The following is a 26753-nucleotide window of genomic DNA, read 5'->3' on the forward strand; positions in this document are numbered from 1 at the left end:
TTAATTTGAGTTGAACTGCTTATGATTTAAAATTAATTCATTTTTGGGCAATAAAATTATAAAAAAAGTTGTTAAAAGGTATTTAAGAACAGATTTTTGCATTTTCCCAAAATGATTATATCAAATCATACTATTTGAAGTAAAATATTAGGATACTAAACAAAATTTTCAACATTTCCAAGCATCATTTTGTTTGGCATATTACATAACTGAAGAATGTCAAGTCATTCCTGACTTAGAGTTTGTTAGTAGTTGCAAGTTTGAAAGTTTTGTTTAGCTTATTTCTAATATATAAGAAATGCCAAATTTTAAATTCTTTTTTTAGTTCTTGAATTTATTAATAGTTCCAAGTATTTTTGCTTGTTTGTTTATTTCTAACAATTAAGAAGTGCAAAATTTTGAATCCTTTGCAAATCAAGCTATAATGATAAAAGTTAAGTATCGCTATTTTCAATAAGTATGTTACAATATTTCTGTATGAATGTATATCCTTCTATAAGAATACATGTATATAGTTGCACAATCAATAACAATCATTTACAACATTCATTTATAAAGGCAATTAAGTGAAAATAATATATTGTCCGCTATATGCCATAAATTAAAGAAAACAGTAGGTTTTTGACAGTTTTTACCGGTAAAAACACGGTTTTTACCACTGTCATGTCGAAAACCAGTTTTTGACGGCAAAAACCCAACCCTGCATATAACTAATATTTAAGCTGGCCATTATGAATAATATATAATTTATCACTTTGATCACACTTTCACGTACGAATGTACACTCGTAAATCAGTGATGGTATTTCAAAGGACAGAAACATATTTTCGATGTACTTAATTTCTTAGAGGAAATAAAAGAGCATTAAACACTTAACGAAATCGCAAGTATTTAACAGTTTTGTATTTCTTAAATTAAATATTCATTGTCGAGAAAGGCATAAAAAATTGAAAATCAAATGAACAAATTAAAAAAAAAAAAAAGAAGTTTTTGAATAACAAACTGACTCATGTAAATATGAATAAATATTTTTAAATAGTTCTTCATGTTTAATATTAGCCAATTTTTTTATTCTTAACCATTTTGTACATAATGAATTCATTTCTCCAGCAAAGTTCAGTTCCTTAGAGTAGGGAAGTAACCCCGTGGCGACTCAGCAACATTGTCGCAGAATGATACCGAGTTCTTGCAAATTGATTTTTTCCTTTGGGAAGTAAAAAATTTTGGTTTTCTTTTCTGTGGAAATTTTCCAAAGATTTTATCTTTTCCTCAGAATTATATTCAAAAGATGCCTTTCTCGTGCATTGGAATAGATAAAAATACTTTTGATTATGCTCATAAAAGCTTATGCTCATTTGAGAATATTAAAAAAATAAAGAATAATAAAGTAAAAAATTTGGTTTTCTTTTCTGCAGAAATTTTCGTTCTATTTTTAGTGCAGTTATTACTTATTATTTTCTACACAGTTTTTGAAATCCTATATTTTTAATTCGATATTTATTATAACAACTGAATCTTAAAATGAAAACACGCATTTACTAACTCCTTTTTTAATAGTCTGATTCGCATGATTTATTTTTAATGTGATGAGGGTATACAAAATGGACAAAAGAAATAATTAGTGTATTACCCCCCTACAAAATGCGAGAATATCGCCCATAATATTAGAATAAAAAAATATTACGTAATAAGTTAAAAAAATTCTTTTATCCGAATTTATTATTTTTTTTTTAATGCTTCTGTTACATTAAATTAGTAACATGTATACTTGTTATTATTAAAAGTATCTAGCAAAAAGATAGCCGTAGAGGGAAGTAGTCATTACATTTAAAAAAAGTAGTTGTTAACATTTGTAACAAAGTAATTGTAAGTGTCGTAAACTACAAAAATAATGTAGTTTTCCCAACTACTAATTAAATTATTACAAAGATATTGACACACAAATTACAATGAAGATAAAAACATGCATCAGATTTTAAGTAAACTCGGTATTAAAATGTCTGTAAGAAGATGTAGAATAAAAAATAAAAAAATTGAACTAAAAATTTCTAATTTTGACTTAAACGAAAGGTAAACTCTCCTTAAATTGGTGTTTACTTAAAAATTTTACAGATATCAAACTTAAATTAATAAAAAAAAAGATACTTTTTCTTTATGTTGTTTCAATCTACGCTGTTTTGTATCCTCTTGACAGAATCATGACGACATCGTCGCAGAATATTACCGAATTCTTGCAGAAAATTTTTTTCTTTGTGAAGTAAAAAATTTTGGTTTTCTCATCTGCTGAAATTTTTGAAAGATTTTATCTTTTCTTCAGAATTATATTCAAAAGATGTCTTTCTCGTGCTTCTGAGTTCGAAAAAAAAATGCCTTTGAATTTTTTATTCTCATTTGAGAATAATGAAAAATAAAGAATAATGAAGTAAAAAATTTAGTTTTCTGCTGAATTATATTTTTATACATTTATTATTACTGATTTTCACGCAGTTTTTAAAATCCAATATTTTTAATTTATTATTTATTACAATTGAATCTCAAAATGAGAACATGCATTTAATAATCCCTTTTTGATGAGTCTGATTCGCATGATTTTGCTATTGATCTTTTTTTTCGATAATTATAGCTACGGATTTCACAATTTTTTATTATTATTTGTTTTAATGTGATAATGATATACAAAGTCCAAAAAAGGAAATAATTAGTATGTTTTTCTCCGACAAAATGCGAGAATTTTGCCCATAATATTAGAATAAAAAAACTATAACTCAATTAAAAAAAACAAATTTTTTTATTTTATCCAAAAAGTTGAGGTTTTTTGTCGCAGAAAGCCCAAACCAATTCTGCCACAGGATTTTGTATGCACCCCAATGATGGCAAGTTTTCTATAATAATGGCCAATACAGAACATAACCATTAATTTAGTATCCATAAAACTGAAAATTTAGCTCGATTTTCCCCCTATTTTGAACTTGAGCCTTAGAGAAAATGTTTCGCATCCTTGAAGTTGAGTAGAGGAAAATGAGGGTTTGTCAAGAGAAAACTTCAACATTTCTTCTGTGACCTGGAAGATCTTTAGATCAAGAGAGGGCAGGTAAAAGACATATGTCTTATTGTCCCTTGTGTATTGGAAAGATTTGGTGGTTTTCAGATTCTTATATACTGGCTGATAATTTGAAATCCTTAGCGTGGACACTTTTTTCTGATATTTTTGTGCACTCACAATTTAACAACTTCAAGTTAGATCGTAAATTTTAGTTTAGATAAAAAGGAATATTACGATAAAGGAATGTATATGTTTATATACATTTATAAATAGAAAACATTATCTCTTTTCAGGGTGATCTTAAGAATGAATCCTTTTTAGAACTGACTGGACCAATTATTCGTGAAAGGGTAAGATTATACAATGCTGTGATTCTTTTAATTCGCAGGATTCTGTGAATCTGGAAACCGTTGATTCCAGGATTTTCGGGAATGAATAATTTATATTCCAACAAAATTTTCTCAGAGTTCTCCTTATCTAAAATTTAAATTCTGTCACTTGTGCAAAATCTCATTAATGAGATATTTATTCTCCCCTTACCAATACCTTCTTTTTTTCTATAATTCACGCACAATGACTTTTATGCAGCTTTGTAACATAATTTAGTTTTCTTCCTGTATAATGATATTCTATACAAAGTTGCTTAAATGCCTGATACTTAGAGAGTTATTTATGGTTTTAAATCTACTGCCAAACGAAATTAGATAAACTATTTAATGATCTGTCCGGGATAAATTTACTACCGATTAGCTGTACCTTCACAAATTCTTGCAAAGCCCATTCTCTTTGCAATCTATGGAAAAGAGGAGCTTTTCTGCCAGCTGCCTTCTACGAAAAGTAGCATATGTTTGGTCAGATAGTGCAATGTAGTAAGCCTAACAGGTCATTTATGCCATATCGAAGTGAGCTTTTTTAACAGAGTTTTTTATAATGAAGAGATGAGGCTCTCCCTACAAACTTTACAGGAAGTCAAAATTCAAACATTATCTTAAATACTATTGTAAATTTATTCTAACAGACCTTTATTTTTCATGAATAAATCATTTTTTTTTGTGAAACTTTTTTCTGTATGACCCAGTAGAAAATGTTCTCATAATTAAAATAACTTTTAGTACTAGTACTATTAACTGCATGTTTTTATAAAATCAAGTTGAAATTTAACTATGGACAACGATTTTTATGGATTTTGAAATTTGGATAAAATTTTTTGCTCAAAATTTTACAATAGCAAAATTATTTTTGAATATATGGGGGAATATATATAGAAATTTACCAGTCATAAATGAGTTTTATTTGTAGTGACAAATTTTGAAACTGTTTTCTTATGTTACCATATTTTTGTGTTGATTTGTTAATATAATTTTTAATTTTCACAAATTATGTCTAAATTTTCACAAAATAGGTACTTCTTAAGAAAAACCTAGACAGACCCCTGCTATTGTGACAAAAAATGTATTTGAAACTGTTTGCAAAGAAGTAATTAAATTTATTGTTGTGTTGATGTTGACTGAATTGTTTTTCTCTAACAATCTATTATTTTTGTGAAAAAAAATTTTTTTACTTGTATTGAATAAACTTTTTTCGAGTATTGTGTCTAAAATTTAATTACAGTCAGACCTCTATTTAACGAAATCGCTAAATCCCGAAAAAAAGTTCGTTATATGGAAAATTTGTTAAACAGAAAATCATCTTTTGAAATACTTACACAACGTAGAATAGGTTTTAAATTCATGGATACTTGAAATAATTAAAATTGCAATTGATACACCTTTATCTTGTAAATTATTATCTATTATTTATTTTCTATATCTTACCCATAAAAGAAATCTGCAATGAAAGTAAGAATAGAACAAAACATTATCCAGTGTTATACTATCATGCTACATATATTTTCCCCTGAATAAAAATGCTAAATTTTTATATATTAAAATTATTGCTGCATTTATTATAAATGTAATTTTAAACATACATTTTCACATGCATTCTTAATTTTAATTGCTATTGATAATGTCTGTTAATTTTGTCTGAGTTTTTTGTTTGAAAAAGTGTTTTTTCTCATAATAGGTCTCACATTTTTGTAATGTACCAAAAATTCCTTCAGGCATATTCTCCTCAAACTGCAATCCACGTTGAATTGTTTCAAATGATTTTAACATTTCATCATATGAAGGTTTGCTAATTTCTTCATCATTTCCGTCTTCCTCACAATTTATAGCTGTATTGTTTTTATTTTTCACACAGTCCAAAATATCTGATTCAGTCAATGTTTCGGTGGTATCAGCTTCAGAATGAATAGAAAGAAAATCATTTATCCGTACATCATCATTAATTTCGATGTTCTCTCTTAGTTGTACCCACATTTTTTAAATTCCTCTAAAGGAATATCATCCTCGTCCCCACTTTCCAAATTCTCAGCATTGACAAAGAATCCAGCTTTAGCAAAACTGTTACGAATGGTACGATCTGTAACATCATAGTTCCATGCTTTGGAAATTTCTGTTATGCTTTCTCACAAATTGATCTTTGGCATTGATTGCTTATTTTCAAGCGCAGTGATAACTTTTCATACAATTCTTTTGCAGTAGTGCAGTTTAAAGTTTTGAGTCACCCCTTGATCCATTGGTTGTAGCTTCAATGTAGTGTTTGGAGGCAAGTAAAAAACTGCAATGTTTTTCAGTTTTTTGTTGATTTCCTTCGGATGGGCAGGGCAATTGTCGAAAATTAGAGCAATTTTGCGATGCTCTGCAATCATAAGTTTGTCCAACTTTTGAATCCATTTTTCACAAATGTCTGCCATCATCCATGATTTTTTGTTGAATTCATAATCAACCTCCAAAGATTTTGTGCCCTTAAAACATCTTGGACTTTTGCTTTTTCCTATAATTAAGGATTTTAATTTTTGATTGCCTGTCATATTTGCCCCTAGCATGATAGTTATTCTTGCTTTGCTGTGTTTTCCTCCAAAGCATTTTTCATTTTTAAATGTTAGGGTATTTTGAGGCAAACATTGAAAAAATAAAGCTGTCTCATCATTATTAAAAATGTTTTCTGGCTTATAATCTTTTAAAATTTTATTAAGAGTCTCTGCAATCCAACTTTCACAGTCCTTATCACTGACGTCATTACTTTCACCAGACATAACTTTTCCTACAATTCCTTGTTTTCTTTTAAACTTGTCAAGCCATCCACTACCTCGAAATTCATCGTGTCCCAATGCCTTTGCAAATTGCATTGCTTTCTCGGTTATTAAAGGTCCAGAGATCGGCACGTTTTTATCTCGCATTGCGTGTATCCACTTCAAAACTGCCTCATTCTCATCTTCATAGACACATGTTTTCAAACGTTTTGAAAAAGGATTTGGTAAATCATTGTTTTCAATCTTATCATGGTTTCTTATTATCGTTGATAAGCTTCTTGAAGGAATACCAAATTTTGATGCAATATCTTTTTTTTTTCACACCTCTATCCACTTCTTGAAGAATTAAATTTTTTTCTTTAATGGTCAGGCACTTTCGCTTCGACATTTTGCAGCCGCAAGAAAAGCAACAAGCAGCACTCTGATCACCAATCTAAAAACAGGAGGCGATTTTGAGAACAGAGCTCTACTGAGTGAACAACAAGAATGTTGAAAGTTTTTTTAGAAAGGAAGTGAACAGTGGGGGTGGGGATAATAGGACATGTCAATAAGGGACCAGGGACCACACACTTTGATGACCCATTCCCTTTATCTTCTCTGCTCATTTCCTATTCAAGGAATTTGACCCTTTCCCCCCTTTTCTAGAGGCGTTGCATTTCCTGTATGAAATGCAAACAAAAAGGGATAGGAATTTTACTGCTTTCTCTAAAAGTTAAGGGGATGCAAAAATCAGTTCAAGGTCATTTCCCCCATAAAATGCGTTAACAAGCTAATAATTTTCTCAAATATTTTGGGAAATGAGGAGAGTAGATCTCAAAAAAAAATCTCGTTAAATAGAAAATTCACTTTACTATTTGGAAGTTATTTAACGAAGAAATTTCCGAAATGTTCTTGGTTCCACAAAAAATTCGTAAAATGAAAGTTCGTTAAATAGAAGTCCGACTGTGGTTATATAAGTCCTTTAAGAGGGCACCAAACAGTGGGGGGGGGGGGATTTTATCGTACATTTACTTTCTCATTCATTACTAATTTAAAAAAGAAAAATTTAATTCATGCAAATCTAAAGTAAGTTATGCAGTTTCAACTGCTGATAGAAATACTTCAAAATATTAAAATGCGAACAAATTAATAGAAGAGAACTTCACCAATTGCTTAATCCTAAGTTATCTTCTCACAATTTGTTTACATTTGTGTATTTTAAAATTTTCTTTTCAGCATCTGAAACTTCATGGCTTACTCAAGGTTTATCTGAACTCACTTTTTCTACACTTTAAATTTCAAATTAGTAATGAATGAGAAAGAGAATTTTTCCTTCTTTACTAAAGAGCATCCTCTTAACTAAAATCATAAAAATTGGCCTTTAAAATAATAACATATTATTTTTAATAGGAATTTACAGTATTAAATTATTGATTTCGAAGGTGCTTTTATGAATAAATCTTATACTTAATTGTAGTATTGTTTTGTTTTAAAAAAATAAATATGTTTGCATATTAATAATAGTTTCTTTTTAAGGAGGATTTTTTGTTCCGCAAAAATGTTCAAGAACAGATATCTACATCAATGTCCTCACTTTCATCCTTAAGTCATTTGTTACAAAAAATAAGAAATATTGTCATTCATGATGATATTGGTCAGAAGGTGAGAGGAACATGAGATATTCCTATGTAAAGAGTTTTTTTTAATTATAAAAGATTCTTAATTATCCAAAATGAGATATATTTTGTGCTTGCCAGAAAACAACATGAATGAAGCAGAAATAAAGTAAAGAAATGAACATATTATAGTTTTGGCTCTCTTAACAAGAACCATGTGTATATCATTTTATCCTTGGTGACTTTATGTTTGAATTTAGATCACTGTGGATAAAATAATTGACATACTATAGTTTCGTTTCCTGGTAAGAGAACCAAAACTATAATATGTCCATATCTATACTTTATTTGTGCTTTATTAAAGTTGTTTTTTGGTTTATATTTAATTTGGCCGAATAAAGAAAATATTTCTTTTATCTGCACTGTTTAATTTTAACTACCTGTGGGCATACGTTCAGGGGTAGGAGATGACTGTAAGATCGGTCACAGATCTCGTCGCCATGGTCGTGGAAGTGGCAGCACTTTATTTTCACACACTGTCCCATTTTCATTGGAAATATGATCAATTAACGCATCAAATCAGACCAATTTATGCTTTTAGTTTATCTCCAGTTTTCCAGTAGTTGAGCCTGTTATTTTTCAACTTGTTTAATAAATTCTGCAAAATGTTCAAAAGTTAGTTATTGGCCTATGTCTCATAGTTTTGATGTTTAATGGCTGAGACTTGAGAGATTTTGCGAGGTGTGCTCGAAGGTGTAAATGAAAACAATAACTGGAGATTTAACATTGAACTGTACAAGATTTATAAGCAACCTGATATTATTAAATACATAAAAATGAATGTGATTCGAATGAGCAGTGACAATACATTAAAAAAGATATTGCATTTTAGACCAAGAAAGCACGAAGGCCGCTGGGCTGATTCGGTGGAGTCAGTTCTTGCAATTAATGAAAAGAGTTGGAGATCAAAGATAAATTGGAAGTCGCTATGGAGAAATCTTTAGAGGAAGGCATTCGCCCACATTGAGCTGTCTTTCCAACTGTGATGATGTTTTTTCTAAAGTTACTGTCATGTAAGATTCTTCTAGAAGTAAAGACATGTGTTGTTGGCTCAGACACGTGTCTCAGTTATGTGTAGCTATTAGTATGTTCTGTTAACTTTATCATCTAAATCATTTGTTTCATATTCATCAAATAATTGTTTATTTCTGCAAAAACATTTTGTTTCCTTATTTCAACTACTGCTTCATTTACTATGCAATTTTGTTGACTGATGAAAAAAAGTAATATCCAACAACAGTTTTGAACGGCTTCGTGAATCCAAACGTAAACATTTTGAAGTTAGCATATATTAAAGGAATTTTCAACATTCTGTAATTTAACCAATTTCTTTAAGCCGTGATGGCCCAGGAGATAGAGCGTTTGCCTTCCTATGAGGTGAACCGGATTCGAATTCCACATCCGGCTTGCAGCGGCCACAGTGCTGACATGAAATATCCTCAGTGGTAGATGGATCATGGATTACAGTACCCTCGCCATCAGTCTAACCGTGAAAGGTTTTCGTGGTTTTCCTCTCCGTGTAACACAAATGCGGGTTAGTTCCATCAAAAAAGTCCTTTTATGAAAGCAAAAATTCTCCCAATACTTGATTCAAGAGTTCTCTTCTTTTCTGGATTGGGTTCAAATTTGCAAAGCTACGTAGTTGAACATTAGTAGGCGTAAACCCAAAAATTGGGTCGGTTGTTCAGCGACAGTTATATTATAAAATAAAAGTGATGTTATAATCTCCATAACTGCCAACTTTCACTCATTCCAAAAATGGATTTTCCAAGTGTTAGTAAAACAATTACTGGAAAACAAACTTACTCAAAAATATATTTATATTTTTACCAGAATGAAATTTGCTATTGTAAAGATCATTATGCTTTGATATATTTGTTGTAATTATTTATATGCAGTGGTGGTAAAACTCATTTATAATTATTATTATAAATCAAAAAGTTTAATGGAATAACATGCGTTTCGCTTCCTCTTTAAATATGAAAATAAAATCTCCCGGGAAAATCGGAAAGAGTTGGCAGCTATGTATCTTTTTCAACGTCATTCCTTTTTCCTACTCTATGCTTATCGTTAGTGATTGCAGCTTAAATTTTCAGGCACAAGTTCCTGTGTTAAACTCGCTCATCATGATATGACAGATCAGCTCGTTAAGTTTGATATTAACCTTTTACCCTGTGGCAGAATTTTTTTGTTCTTTCTGCGACAAACTTCCCTAGCACTATTATTTTGCTTTCAGATACTTTTAACTATAACAATTACTAATTTAAAGTAATAAAAACATTGTGTTTGCAGAAGAAAGTATAGAATAAAAACGTATAAAAAATTTTAATTGTAAAAGCAATATTTTTCAATTCTAATACTATATGGGATATTCTCGCATTTTGTCGGAGGAAAAATTCACTAATTATTTCCTCTTTCGAATTTTGTAAATATTCAGGGGTCTGTCGAGGCCAAATTTACTACCATTTAGCGGTACATTCACAAATTCATAGAAATATGTAATGTAAAAACTGGTAATTTGGATGGTGAGTTTATGCATAAGAAAGCTCAAAGCTGAAATTTCTGTGTGAAAGAAATGATAAAGTAAGTTTCTACAAATGAAAGTTTAGTAGCCTTTGATACTAAAATGTTTTTTTCTTTTTTTTTTAAAGTATTTATAGAAATGTGATATTTTTAACTTAACTGTAAGTTTATATATATATATATATATATATATATATATATATATATATATATATATATATATATATATATATATATATATATATAATTTTGAACCTAATTTAAAGGTTCTTATGCTAAACTAATTTTTTTAGTTGAAAGTACTAAAATTAATGCATACATTTAACTTGAGAAAGTCAGTTTTCTTTCAAATATTCAAATTATTTGAAAATTCGAAAGGGAAATTTTTAATTTTCAAACTTTTGCAAAGATCTTAAAATTTGCGAGATTTTATGATTTTTAATTATTTATTAATGGATGTATACTGCCTTGTAATCTTGTAATAAGAACTCCCCCAAACAAAGAGTCTGAGATTTTCTGTTATGAACTAGAGCAAAACAATTTGTAACAAAAGAGAATTTAACATACGGTTTTTAAAATTTTTAGACAAAAAACCTATGTCAATTAATTTGGGAAATTCCACGGGCTGCACATTTGTTAGATAACATAAGTAAAGAAAATTTACTGGAGGCAAATAATGGTCGGTTGTAGGTTACTGAGTTTTATGATTTCTAAAACATTACAAATTTGTTATCGAATGAAATAAAGTTAGAGTATGATAGTTTATTTTCTTTTTACACATTTTTGTTATTGCTTCAAATAATAAAATAATGATAATTTTTTTTTTAAATAATACTGTACAAAATAAACTATAGTATTACAGTACAAAATTATAAAAAAAATTATATTAGAAAAGGGATAAATGCATTTTCAGTCTTAATGTGAAGTTTGACATTGTTGTGAGCAAAAGTATCAGCATCACGTGCAATTTTCTCAGCTGCAATTCTCAAACAGGGTTCCCACGGTCCTTAAAAACTGCTTCATTTTTTATTTCGGATACTAAGGGCTCTTTAAAGTACTTAATTTTGGTAAAAGGTTTTTAAAAGTCCTTAATTTTTCAGCCTAAATATTTTGAACAATGGGAACAAAGCAAAAAGTCGTTCTTTTGTCTCCTAGAATTAGATCATGTATCGAAGGGAGAGAGTTTTCGAGAGAAGTGTGTGTGAGGGGGCGACAGGCATGGGGAAGAAAGCAAGTTCGTTCATTATTATATTCTGCATTTTGCTTAGAGTGAAGCATTCTAATAGAAAAAAATACTGCATGGACAAAGGGGACTCTTGGAAGAGATAGTGCTTTTTGTTAAGGGGGGGGGCAGTTTTAGGGTAAAGTAGAACTAACCTTCAAAAACCTCAGATTTATAGAAATTCAATTCTACTGGTAACGCCTCATTATTATAGTAACTTATTAACTTATCGTAACGAAGTAACATTCATTAACTTATAGTAACGAAGTAAAGCCCTGAGAAAAGAAGTATCAGAATTTTTTTTTAACTAGAGTCTATATCAAAAACTATTTCCAAAAATTTTGAAGAATTAAATAACTTTGTAACTGTAAATTTATAACTGTAAATATAAGGTAACTGTAAATTTATAGAAAGCAGTAACATTTTTTAAAATTCATGATTTTATTAGAAATTAAACTGATCAGTGATAAACAGGATTTAAAAAATCCCAGCCCACCTAGGTTTTCCATCCTAAACCTGGAGTTCATTGGATTTTTAATGAAAATACTGCTTTTTTTTAAATACATTAAATTTTTTTTCCTCAGTACTAAATAAGAATACATGTTTTGCTTCTAACAAAAAATTTAAATATTTGGTAACTATTTATAACTTTTGTTGTAATGTAATTTTTTTTAAATTAAAGTTTTAGATTGTTATGCTGTTATTTTTTATATCTTAGGGATAAGCAGATTGTTATATAAAAGTTTAAATCTACTCAATAAACTTTTTGCTTTTGATGTCGATTAGAATAAAATTCAAGCTTAGATTTTAATAATCATTTTATTCAGTTAACATTGCAACTTAATATGCTGTTTGTTTTTTTTTACTTAAATTTTTAATTAACTTTTGATTGCTTTAAAATTTGTTCATGTTTTTGGCCAGATTGTTTAGTAATATTATATAAAATTAATTCCTAATAACAGTTTTGACTGAAAATAATTTTATGTAAAGCTGTTTAGTAATAATTTCAAAATGGTTAAGTTACATATGCTTTTCATAATATTTTTTTACAAAACTTTACCTGATAAGATGATATTACAGGTTTACTTTATAATAAAAGTATAGTACTTTCAGTTTTAAACTGTTAATTAAAAATGAAATATCAAATCATAATAATAGTAGAGAATAATATTAAGAATGATAGAGGATTATAAAGAAGTATTACTAGTAAATACCTATAAGTGATCAAAAAATAAATAACTTATCAGTATTTGTTAGTTAAGGAACCTTACCAATTTTTTGACCATAGAAATGTATTGATACCTTTGAAAAGTCGTTCTAGACCCTTTCATTTATGTGTTTCACCGAGAACTAATAAAACACATTGGTTTGAAAAGTAAAAATTTTCTCAAACGTAATTATATTTTTATTTAATAAAAACTTTCATAAAAATATTTATTTAAATGATTTTTTAAAAAAATTAAATTAAGTCTAATAAACAAAAGGGGAATAATTTAAGGTGCTTGGATGTTAGTATGGCATGTTTTTACTTGAAATAGGACTTAATTTAACATGACATAGTAAGAAAACTACTCTCATGCATAACTCTAATTCAACTTTTTGTTTTAATTCCTTTATAAATGAAACATTTTATTAATGAAAAAGAAAGAATATTTTTGGGCATAACTGAATATTTTAGCAAACTTGGCCCACAACTGAATATGTGATGCCTATCTAGTAGCAAAGTATTGTTGTAATAATATTTTCATTGTTTCTCCTAAATTTTTCTATTTTCTCTTTTCTTTTTAATAATATGAAAAGAATTGCAAATCTTAATTTTGACACTTAATTTTACAATTCAATTTAATGAAATTATTAAACTTGGATTATGAATATTCGATAAATGTCTTCAATCGGAAAATATTTTTAAAAAAACCACAACTCTGGTTTGCAAAAATTGCTTGCTTCTACTTTGGCAAGCTCTGTTAATTAATACAATTATTTCATTACTTACATTATAATAAAATTGTTTTCTGTTATTTTTTTTTTCATTTATTGAATTTTGTTTTTAGGAAAGTTAAATGATTCGCCTTGTCACTGGTGGGGTATAGGAATATTTGATAATAAACAATACTATTTTTAAAGCTCTTAATTTTTCAGAAAAGTCCTGAATTTTTTTAAAAAAAAGTGCTTAATTTTTGCTTTGTTAAAAGAGTTGGAACTCTGAATTATATAGTGAACATATAATGGAATGAGAATAAATATTATAGATATTGATTGTACATGATATCTTAATTCATACATAATTATTAATTAAATATAATGAACATCTCTGCATGTTCAATAAAATCTTTAACTATTTACTTGGAATGCTTAGAAACAAACATTTAAAATTTATTATGTTTTTTCTTTATTTCAAAAGCATAATAATGGTTTAATAAAGATAAAAGTTGATTTTTTTTTTGTACTTTCTAAGACGTATAAGAAACTCACACATTGAAAATAGAAATGAACATACCACATGCTTCAACAGATATGTATATTTAATTTCATGAATGTATACAATGCATCTAGAAATTACATTCATTAACTATAAAGCTAATTATATTGTTTATCATGCCTTACATTTTTCAAAAAGTTATTTTATCAACTTCATCATTATGCTATTGTACATTTAAAAGGCATAAATATGACTAAGATAGTTATTCTCCTCATAATCATTTAATTTATTAATACCTTTAATACTTTTTATACCATATTTTTTGTTTCGTACATATAAGAATGCATGTAGAATATATTTAAGAAATGCACTCATCTTTGGGCGAAATTAGATCATTTCATGGAAAAACCTGGAAAAAAAACCAATTAGCCCCAAACATAATAAGGTCTTTTCATATAAAAGGAAGCCACAGGGACTGGATTGTGAACCCAGCCAACTACTATCCTCTTAAGTTATTTTGTACTTTTCAACTCATAGCCTGGTTAGGGAATAAATTGTTTGACATTCGAGTTTTATTAAGACTTGCCTTTTATTTCCACCGCATATAAGCTGACATGGCTGGGTTTTTGCAAACCAGCCAGCTACCATCCTTTTAAGGGTTTTTGTACTTTTAAACTCCTAGCATGGATAAGATATGAATTGTTTGACATTTGAATTTTATTATCCCTATCTTTTTATTTCTGATTACTATATCTATTGAAACTATGTTTTTAATGTTTTTGAATTTGATAGAAGCAGTAGCAAAAAAAAGTAAACAAGAAATTGCTGTTGAAATGAACCTTTCTGAAGCTGCATTTCTTGCAAGATTAGGAGGATACTTTTGATAATGGTAAATAATTATTTGTTCACTATGACTTTTTTTTTTTGTTTATTGCTTGATCAAAACTGTTGGTAGATTTTGTATTTTTTTAAAAAAATTCTATTTCTTTCGTGCTCCTTGTTAAAAAAAAATTCTTTTTTACTCCAGATATTTACAATAAATTTGCTTTTTTAAAAAAAATTTCATTTCTGAAGACCAACTACCAAACATTTTTTTTCTAGAAATTTTATACCATCGTTTCATTTTTATGTACGCAACATTAGTGCTTTTTAGAAACAAAGAATTTTGCATTAAACGACCCAATTTAAATAATCATCAAATGATTTATCAAAAAACTAGATTTTCTCATTCTATATTTTTGATTTTTATGATCTTTTTGTTTTAATCCAAGGCTCCTAAAAATGTAAACACTGCTTTCTTTTCAATTTTATGTACATGGTAAATTAAAAACAAGATTTGCATGTTTAAATACCGAAACTAACTTTAAGGAAACTTATTTATTTATGGTTTTTAACAAAAATTCAATTTCATTACCAAGGGTAGGAGAGATGAGCAAATGCCTACTTGGTCTAATCTTATAATAGCTCTATCACAGTACCATCTTTACACATGGCACACCCGAGCAGTACCCAGGGGGTGCTTGAGAATCATACTTTTTATAAATTGTATTAAAAATAAGCAAGAATAAACAACATTTTCTTATATATTGTGTGAAATAAATATATTCTATTGTATAATATGGGCATTTTATTTATTTTTTCTACAAATAGTAATTGATTATCATGCAAACACCAATAATTTGAATAGTTCCTCACCAAGAAATATATATTTATATACTTGTTCAAATTTTCAATCGTTAAAATACTTTTTATTCCTCCATTCAATTTAAAATACATTTTTTTTTAAACTTGTGAATTTTTATATTTTTATGGAGTTTTTTCAAATATTAATTCATTAATTAAATTTAATGAATTAATTTTAGTTTTATATGGGAAAAAATTATAATTATTTAATAAAAAGTAACTAAAGTAAGATTTTTCTTTGTTAACCTAAGTAGGAATTGACTTTATTTTGTGTATTAAACTACTTGTTGAATAGTACTACTTGTTTAGGAATCGGTTCAAGTATTCATACTTAACAGTATTTGATTAAAAATGGATGCTATTTGTATTTGGGAATTCAATATGTGTTTTTTATAGTTTATATGTATGTGATTAGTTAATTAGTAGTAATAATAAAATTTGAAAATGAGAATAGGGGTCTGCCCCTGGTGACTGGGTAAAAAAAAACTTACTATTTTTGCTGTAATAAAAGCTTTTTTAAATTTAAAACAATTTTAATCATGAAGTTAAAACTGCAAGTACGAATTCTTTATTGCCTTTTTGTGTGAAGTTTAGATAATGATAATTTCAGGTTTAGATAATGGCATTTTCTCAAATGCCGTTTTTTGGCATGTGTTACTTTTCTTGCCGGGGTGCGATATATATATATACAGTCAATTCGCTATAACTCGAATATTACTATAACTCGAATATTACTATAACTCGATTTTTTTATGAGGTCCCGACCCTTTTATCTTCAATTTCATATTAATTATTCTCTATTACTTGAATTTTACTCCCTTTAACTCGATTGTTTTGGGATCTTTTAAAGCAAGAAAAAAAAACCTAGGAGATGATATCGTGCCCCTTCCTTTGCAACACACACACAATGTCTTTGGCACTCTTCATGTAGAAGCTAAAGCTGTCCCTCTTGAAGTATGTGAACAGTGGTCAAATGAAACGTTACCAAATTTACTTCAAGGATACAGTGAAAATGATGTTTTCAATATTGATGAAATGAGTTTATTTTTTAAATGTTTTCCAAATAAGACTATGATGTTGAAGGATGAAAACTGCTCCGGGGGTAAAATGAGCAAGAAACATTTGACTGTCCTAGTAGGAGGAAATGCGTCTAGGACAGAGAAATTGCCCTTACTTGTTATTGGAAAATACCGAAATCCCCGATGTTTCAAGAATGTAAAAACGTATCCTTTGGATTACAAGTCTAACAAAAAGTCTGGGTTAACATCAGTTTTATTTGAATACTAGGTAAGAAAATTGGAGTGCATGTATTTTTGTTCATTCAGGGTTTGTAAAAAGTGCTTAATTTTCTATTTTTTAAAAAGAGATTTTTTTTTTGCTGTGTCGACTGTTGTTCTAAATTACAAAAAATGCATGGTTTAGACAATTTTCTCTGCAGTATTTATCAGAAACTAGTTATTTTATCATGATTATGTAAAAGGTTTTGAAAATATTTCTAAATTTTACTGATTTTTTGTTTATAAATTAAGAACTTTAAACTATAGGGGAAAACAATTTTATTACTGCACAGATCCTAATTATGATTTTTTTTTTGGGGGGGGGAAGTGAAAATATTTTTTGAGTGCTTAAAAAGTACTTAAAAGGTGCTTATTTTTGTTGGAAAATCTGGCTACGCACCCTGTTATTGCATTATAAAGATTTTTTTTTCTGTAATAAGATTGAAACCTCATGAACAGTTACTCATCAAATTTATGAATGTGGCCAATTTTATTGTGAAATGTGACATACCAAAAATAAAATTCATTTTGAACATTGAGAAAAGATTTGCAAGAAAAGATTAAGACCTCCAACTGATATGCTCGAAAAGAGTGCCAATACAGATGCTGTCCTTGTCTCCTAGGTCAATATTTTGCTGCATTCTTTCCATGCCCTTAAAATATAGTGGTAAAAAATATGGCTAGGCCATAGCCCCACCTTGTCAGAAACTTTCACTGAACATTAGATACTCTAATAGAAGATTCACTTTTTGATTTATGGCACTTTTTTGCAAAATCACCTAAGGATGAAATTTGTCAATTTGGTGATTAATTTAACTGATAGAGAAATGTAATAATTATTCAAAACAATTTTTGACATCCTTGGAAGTATAACTAAAAAATGCTTTGAGATGTATTTTATTTTATATTATTTTATAACCGTCGTTGAACAGCCGACCCAATTTCATGGGTTTACGACTACTAATGTTCAACTCCGTAGCCTTGTAATTTTGACCCAATCCAGAAGACAAGGAAACCCCTGGATCAGTACCCCCAGAGGTATTTATTTGTTATGGGAACATGGAGGACTTTGACACTCGACAGATTTAATGTGCATCAGTCACCATTTACTACACGGGGAGTCTTCGGCCGGCGAGGATCGAACCCACGACCTCTTGGATATGGGCCCAGCGCCCTACCGACCAGGCTATCCCGGCCCTTTGAGATGTATTGTAGCAATCATAATTTTTTGCAGTTAGTGGTAAAAAGAAATTTTCAGGTACTTTTTTTTATTGATTTTTGTACCAACTTTAAACAGCACTTTAATAATTGATAATAATAAATGACTGTAAATATTTTTTTGTCAAAATAGTACAAAATGGGAATTAAAAATCTAAAGTTTAAGCACTCATTAAAGGTCTTAATTTTTCAATCAATGAAGACACATGTAAAAATTTTTTTACTGTATACAGTCCATGGCCAAAATTATTAGACGCACTATAAGATTCGATGTAAAATCTTAATTATCAGGTGATACTATACAGCTTTAGTGTTTTTATGTGACTGAAACACTTTTGCACTTGTTTACATTCGTGTATCAATTGGTTAACATTGTAATGCAATGCATTTAAAGTAAATACAAATAGGAAGTATATAAAAAATGTTCTGAATTAAAACCCATTATATGTATGTGTAAATATAAAAGTATTGCAACTGGTGCAAAACATATAATTATTAAAAAGCTACATTGCATCTAATAATCTGGTCTAATTATTATAATATACTAATATAATACCTGATATAATAAATGTTCTATATTTATATACTAATATATTGTCTAATTTATCCAATTGATACACGAACGTAAATAAGTGCAAACTGGTTTCAGGCACGTAATAACAATGAAGGTGTATGGTATCACCTGATAATTAAGATTTCAACTAGAATCATACAGTGCGTCTAATAATTTGAACAGGGGCTGTATAGCAACTGTATATGTCCATATTTCACTATTTTCGAAACATATAATTATATCAAATAGGAGATCTGTCCCGTTTGTAATATGGCAAAATATTTTTTATACGTGTTAAATTTTTATGTAAAAAAAATCCTTTTTTTTTAACTTATGAAAATAATAGCAATGTCAATATTTTTTTTTTAAAAAAAATGTTTTTTGTATTAGCTATTTTAGGTTTTTCTTATGTTGAGATTTATTTGTGAATTTGTAATATAAAGTTAGTTTTACTATAATGCTTGAGGTTTGAAATTTTTTTGATCTTTTACTAGGTGTCTGAGAGGAAGCTACCGCCTACACCTCCTAGACAGCTTACTGTATATGAGAAGCTAATGGCATCTATAAAACAAGAACACAAGTTAAAACCCACACCCACAGCCTCTCCTGTGCCTGAAAGGGTAGGAAAGAGGAAAAGTAAGCAGAATTATGGTTTTGTTTTGAAATAACATATTAAAAGAGTGAATTATTTATGTTACAAAAATTCAATAAAATCAATATACTACCCAGATAGCAAAATAAGGTTTATTTCCAGTAAGCAAAAAACCTTTTAATGCAAACCTAAAAAGGTTTGTAATGAGGTTTGCAAGTAAACCTTCGAACCTTAAAACGAGGTCTGCGACAATCTCCTCTATTCTACTCACATTAACCTAATCCAAAACCTTGGAAAACAACCTTCTATATAAAAACCTTAAATCGAGGTTGTCTTAGGGTTTTCAAGCATGAAAAAAACCTTAATTAAAGCTAGTCACTTTTAGTTAATCACTTTTTGACTCGCTCAATTTACGACGATGGTATCGTAACGCAATGTAATGTTTCGATTGTATTATTGGCAGTTACTGATATTGATTTTCAGTTGGATTTTAAATATTCCAATATATTTCAAACAGTATGGAAAATTTGAATCGGGCATTTGAGTATTTGCTTTTTAGGGCAATAATTCTATAGAAATTTTGAGCAGTTATTAGTATAGATTTCTCCATAGTTATTAAATCTTACATTTTTTATTCGATAACATTTCGATACAACAACCTAATCTTGAGAAGAAACCCCTTTTTAAAGAGTTCTATTCTCGTGATTTTGTCCTCTATCTTTTTTTGGACAATTACCACTACGGATTTCATGATTTTTAAATTTTTTTATTGTGATAATTATTTACAAAATGCAAAAAAGGAAATAACTTAGGGGGGGGTGGCAAAATGCGAGAATACCACCCATAATATTAGAATAAAAAATTATTACATGTTCAATTTAAAAGAATTCTATAGTTTTTTTTTTTGTAGTTGTAAACAAAGCATTCTTGTTATTTTAAATTAGTAACATATATGTTTGTTATTATTAAAAGTATCTGGCAGAAAGATATTAGTGCTGGACCATTATGTCCCAGATAGCTCTAAAAAATTCTGCCACAGGCCTATTTTATATGTTAGAATCCTTATATTATTAGGTTAAAATGTTCTTCAAGAAAAACAGTTATAAATATGTATGTTTTTGTATATTTTATTTTTAGTTGAAACTTCTCGAACAAAACTAGAGGACACAGATGATACGCCACAACCACAAGGATGACTTATTAAAGCAGACATTAGTTTAAGGTTTTTCTTCAAGTTACGAGGCAAGTATTTATCAGTATGATAAATGATACAAGATAAAAAAAATTTTATAGAACTTCTAATTCTTATTAATAGAAAGAAAAAAATTAGACCTTAAATTTTAACTATGGCTTGATATATACTGACAAATAGTTTTACATTTAAGTTTCCTGACTTTTTTTATGCAGAAATAAATTTTGGAGAATTAAAAACATAGAAGAGATAAATATTTTTGTTTTAATTTACTTTCATTTTGTATTGAAACATTTCAGAGGGAAAAAAATACAGTGTGTGAAGAATTGAACTGAATTGTAATACAAAATGGATAATACATTATTATTAATGACATGCATGAAATTTTGATATTAAAAACACATTTCATTAAAAAGTTAAGAGATATAACTTATGGAGCATAGGAACCTTAATCTGAGAAGAAGTATTTTTAAATATGTTTGTATTTAGAAAATATATTCAGGTAAAAAAAATATATTGATTTGATTTATTGAGATAAAAAGAAAGCGAGCATTCCACTTAAGTATTTCAAATTTCACCTAAGTTAATAATCATGCTAAAATAAGTAAAATAAATGAATGAAAAGAAAGTCTCCTTCTGAAACTTTCTATCAAATGTTTTTAAAAATAAATTCTACAAAATATAATGTAAAGTCATTCTTTTATATTTGAGTGAAAAAAAAGTTACTTTACAACTCAATTAGAAATCAAAGTTAAGCATTTTAATGAAGAGCTAGATCTATAACCTGTTAACTGTATTAGTTTAAGAAATTAAATTTAATAGCACTGCAATCTGTACTGTAGGGTTCATATCAAATATAACACATATGATTTTCACTATTTTTTTTTTTAAATTTTATTCCCAAATGCAATGATCTAGTTTTGATAGCCTAATTGCATTTTATTATTGCAAAATAATTGAGCTGTAATGCAATTCGATACCATAATCTTTTCTTATGAAATGTTTCATTAAATATAAATTTTTTTTTAATATTTTCATACAAAAATTATTTAGCGATATTTGCATCTGGGTTTTTCAGGACAAAAAAAGACATATTTTAATAAATGATAACTTACTTTATCTTATATAAAACATTACCTTCTGTGATGAAGCTCCAAATTTATAAGTGGAAAAAAAAATCAGCACAAATTTTTATTCTAGTAAACTTTATTACATAGTATGCAAGCCTAATTGCTCGTAATTACACATTCTTTGAAATAACGAGCTGCAAGATTGATACTTATGAAGTGAAATTTTATCATTAAAATCAAAGTTTAATAACATTTTAAACAAACAGCACAAGGTATTTACATTATTTACAAAATAATTTGGCCTTTTACATCAATGTATTTTCAAGTGAAGAGAAAACTATAGAAATAAGTATTTATTTAAATTGGTATTACAACTACTTGTATTTACACATTTATTGAAATAGCAAGCAACAATATTGATATTTATGAAGTGGAATTATATAAATAAAATCAAAGTTTATTACATATTAATAACATATTAAAGAAATGGTACAAATTATTTACATTATTTACAAAATAATTAATTCAGTACAATCAATAGCTTGACCTTTTACTTCAATGTATTTTTAAGTGAAAAGTAAAATGAAAATTATTCAAATAAGTATTTACTTCTACCTTTGTTTTAAGATTTAGAAATATATATATGTTTCAGTCTCACACAATGGAGGGCAAAGAAAAATGACAAATTTAATAATTAATAATAGTAAAAAATAGTTTTTAAAATTTATATAAAACCTAATTCTCCAGCTGACATTTTCCCTCTGAAATATTAATTAATTCTCCAAAACTCATTGGGAAAGCTTATTATAAAAAACATAATTTCCAATTTAAAGAAATTCTATATTTCGAAAACTATATTTATTACAACTACCAGTATTTACACATTTATTGAAATAGCAAGCAACAATATTGAAATATTATGAAGTGAAATTATATAAATAAAATCAAAGTTTATTACATATTAATAACATATTAAAGAAATTGTACAAAGTATTTACATTATTTACAAAATAATTAATTCAGTACAATCAATAGCTTGACCTTTTACTTCAATGTATTTTTAAGTGAAAAGTAAAATGAAAATTGTTCAAATAAGTATTTACTTCTACCTTTGTTTTAAGATTTAGAAATATATATGTTTCAGTCTCGCACAATGGAGGGCAAAGAAAAATGACAAATTTAATAATTAATAATAGTAAAAAATAGTTTTTAAAATTTATATAAAACCTAATTCTCCAGCTGACATTTTCCCTCTGAAATACTAATTAATTCTCCAAAACTCATTGGGAAAGCTTATTATAAAAAACATAATTTCCAATTCAAAGAAATTCTATATTTCGAAAAAAATAATAATTTTGTTACTAGTAAAACATTTTAAAGTCAGTTAACCTTAATTACCACAAGAGAAGCAGATTCAAAACAGTTATATTTCACAAGTAATTTAATTAAAAGTACCAAAGAGAAGTCACATTTAAAAAAGAAGACATATATATTAATTTCAACCAACCTGAAGTATAAACCACAGGATACTACTCAACTTAAATTTATTTGAATTTAAATAATTTTATTAATTTAATTAATTCAAATTTATTTTGAATAGAAGATTGCAGAAAAATCAGTAGCACATAAATTTCTCATAAAAAAAAGTATTTGGAAAAAAATTAATAATAAATGTTTTCAGAAATTAAAAATAAAAATGAATAGTAAAAAAAATTAATAATAAAATTTTTATAAGTTACCAACTATATCACGCATAGCACAACTTTTACTGCTCATTCTAACTATTTTTTTCAAATCCCTATTTTTCTTCATTCCAAATATTTTTAATCTGAAGCTGACAAAACGTTGAATTATCTTTAATTTTATATTGTGGCAGGAGGGTAAGTGATTAAATGGGATTCAAGACTCCGAAACAAAATTTCCATTCGATAAAATAAGTTTAAAAAGATATTCTCTTTGACAAAAGTTAAAGCATTTGATTTATATTGTTTAAGGTATACTAATTGGGAAAATGAGGCGGAAACATTTTCATCACTAACAATGTGATTTAAACATACTGCACAGCTGGTGTTCAACTTTTTTATTCTGGACATTATGTAGCCTGCAATATTATAAAGACAATTCATTTCTAAATTGCTTAATTTGGAAGGATTTTTGTCCCAATCTTTTAGTAAGACAATCTCTTTGTTTTTTTGTAAGTCAGTTGATTTTTTTCTATTTTCTTTATTTACTATGGATGTGGAAAACAATTCCAAAAATCCTGGTACCAACTCCCGATCATCATTCTCATAACTGCCAGAACAATTTTTAAAATACTGGGAAATGCAAATTAACTTAAGGTTATTTTTGAACTGCAAAGCAGTTGGTATAACTTGCTTTGATCTTATTAGGCTAAAGAAGTTTTCTACATAATCTTGTGTGAAACGAGAAGTTAAAATATATTTAACATTCATTTCACCAAGAAGAACTGATTGTAATTGCAGCATCGACATAGTTGATATAATGACACCAGTCTGTATGGGTTTCCAAATTATTTTATCTTGATGGTTTACAATTTTTAAGTTTTTGAATAAATTTATGGTCTCGGCTAAAAAAGTTATTGTTTCAAAATACGATTGTTTATTAAAGTTACTGATGGCAATAATGGGATGTCTGGATGTCATTAAAGTAAACCATCTATGTACATGCTGCAAAAACCATGCAGTAGTTTTTAACGTTTCATCTTTTTCTTCCTCAGCTATAAGTTTCAATGCACAGCTTACTTCGTGTGAAATAACAGCTGTTGCATTTGAAACTTTCATTTTTTGAAAATGATTGTTTTCCAAGTGCCCTAACGTTAATTTTGGTGCTAATTTCAATTCAGCATTTTCTTGGTGGTAAAGAACTTTACCCAAATGCTTTGATTGTACCTTAGGATAGGACAAATCATACTTGTTTAAAAAATATTCAGGTAGAAGAAAATACTTATTTGCTAGAAGGCACGAGTTGATGTTCTTTATAAGGTGAGGCACATCAGCCATAAAAGTCAACATCTTTGTGGAATCACAAGGATGGGGTATGGATGATTTATCAACACCGTTTCGGCTGCACTTTATGCCGAAGTCTTTCCAGGTGGCTCTATTTGAGGACCCCATGTCTGTTGTAACATTAACAACACAGATACCTATCTTGTGACATTCTTGTATGATTTCTATGATGATGTTTTTAAAATCAATACCCAGCCCTTTACCATTGCTAAAATAATAAGCAATAACCTGCTTCCAGCGCGTGCTAATTCCTCCTAGCATAAAAACCAAAGCATTTTTGGCTTTTCCTTCTTGAGAGGGGTATGTCACATCCCCAAAGTATGTTCCCGAAGAAGGGTCATATTCAACGCTAGGAGTTATAGCCATCTCATCAATGGCTAAATTACTCAGCTTTTCCTGGCTATACTTAAAGTTTTTCACTTTTACTTCCAAGAGCTGCAAAACTTCTTTCAAAATTCCAGAAGGAAACTTTATGCTTTCAATCCTCCTTTGGAGCGTGCGCTTTGACAGATAGGGAAGATTATTCGCCAACAAAGCGTCATAGCCACTAGTTCCACAAGAAAATTTTAGGCCCAAAGCAGTTTGAATGGTTGTATTAGACCATTTCGATACTTTTGATTGACCAAGCAGGGGTCTGTTCAGACCGAATTTACTACCGTTTAGCGGTACCTTCACAAATTCAACTTTAGGAAAAACGGTAGTTTCACAAATTTAATTTTAGGAAAAACGGTAGTTTCACAAAATACTTTCTTAAAATTATACATTTGTATTCCTTAAGAAATGATAAATCCATATTCTTGCCATATTTTTGTGTTGGATTTTTAAATATAATTTTTATTTTTCACAAAGTATGTCTAAATTTTCACAAAATAGGTACCTCTCAGAAAAACCTAGACAGATCCCTGCCAAGAGTTTCTATTTGGTCTGCGTTAAAAACTTTTTCCAGGGGCTGGAAGTTTTGTTTTAGTTTTCTTTTAAGTTTAAATAGCTCTAGAGATTTTTTTTTCAGTCTAGCTTTTAAGAGTAAATTTGCAGTCTTCAATTTTTTATTTTCAGATTGAGACTTATGCAGCTCAGTTTTCAGCTCACTTATCGTGTCATTTGGTGAAACAACAGTTTCTGTGAAAATTTGAGGGAGTGGTCTTACAATGGGAAGCTTCCTTTTCACATGCAAAGGAGAATAACTAAAAAGTGTCGGAACAGCATTCCTTTTTAGCTTTCTTTTGTCATTTTTTATGTCGAGCTCCCACTGGTCATCATCAAAATGAACCTAAAATACAAAAAAAACTTTTTTAGCATTTTATGCTTAAAATAAAAAAAGATCACTTGTGGTAGGACAGTTATTTGTAAATTGGCGTTTACCTATAAACTTCAAAGTCTTATTATAATTCTCTTTAATTTTTTAGTGTATAATCATAATTCCTCTAAAATATAGTTCTGGTATAAATAGAAATATTTTAGATCCTTACATATTTACCATATATTATACAACACAACAGAAAATATTCAAAAACTATAAGAATTAGGGAGATAATAAAGCAAAATGGTTTATATAGCTAAATTAAATTAGTGAATAATTTGAGTACTTTAAACTGAAAGCTAGATAATCATCAGGAAAAAAAATTGTTTTCAGAATTCTGGAAAATCTACAAGAACCCAAAAAATAAAATAATGCAATAAGATTTGAGTAGCTTAATATAATACGATAAATATAACATAGATTTTCATTAATATTGAAAATTTTCAGTTAGGATTCATATTCTTATACACATAAAAATCATCCAAATATTGATGTAAAAAATGATGTAAAAATATGAATGATGTGAAAACAAATAAAAAATATTAAAAGGCTAACACAAGGAGTAGTTTCCAGAATAGATGAATGAAGAAAAACTTTTAATAGATAGTGATTATTTTAAATTTACAGATAAGTTGACAGATAGAAAAAGTAAAAAAAAAATATATATATATATATACATATATAAAATCATTTGATTCACTTCACTTGGTCACTTATATAATAGAAAAAATCCTCCTTTTATAGCTTTTCAAAAGTTTCAAAAAAAATTTCTTTTATTTGTTTCATTATGCATAAGATTATTTTTCTAGTCCATCTTTTAAAAATGCATTAGCATTTGAAAAAA

General features: G+C 28.1%; 1 protein-coding gene across 5 annotated transcripts in view; it reads left to right on the top strand.

Annotated features, from left to right (window-relative positions):
* LOC147815992 (uncharacterized) overlaps positions 1 to 26753 on the top strand; it is a 59148-nt gene that overhangs the window by 14531 nt on the left and 17864 nt on the right. For all 5 annotated transcript variants that reach the window (XM_087157978.1, XM_087157976.1, XM_087157977.1 and 2 more), the window contains 4 exons: positions 3337 to 3393; positions 7695 to 7820; positions 19224 to 19365; positions 20459 to 20563. In XM_087157978.1, coding sequence (XP_087014104.1) covers positions 3337 to 3393; positions 7695 to 7820; positions 19224 to 19365; positions 20459 to 20517 — 384 coding nt within the window. In that variant the 3' untranslated portion in view covers positions 20518 to 20563. The remainder of the gene's footprint in view (positions 1 to 3336; positions 3394 to 7694; positions 7821 to 19223; positions 19366 to 20458; positions 20564 to 26753) is intronic.

Source organism: Parasteatoda tepidariorum, chromosome 2 (assembly GCF_982258835.1).
Source record: "Parasteatoda tepidariorum strain Cologne lab strain chromosome 2, Ptep-v5.0, whole genome shotgun sequence".
NCBI lineage: Eukaryota > Metazoa > Arthropoda > Arachnida > Araneae > Theridiidae > Parasteatoda > Parasteatoda tepidariorum.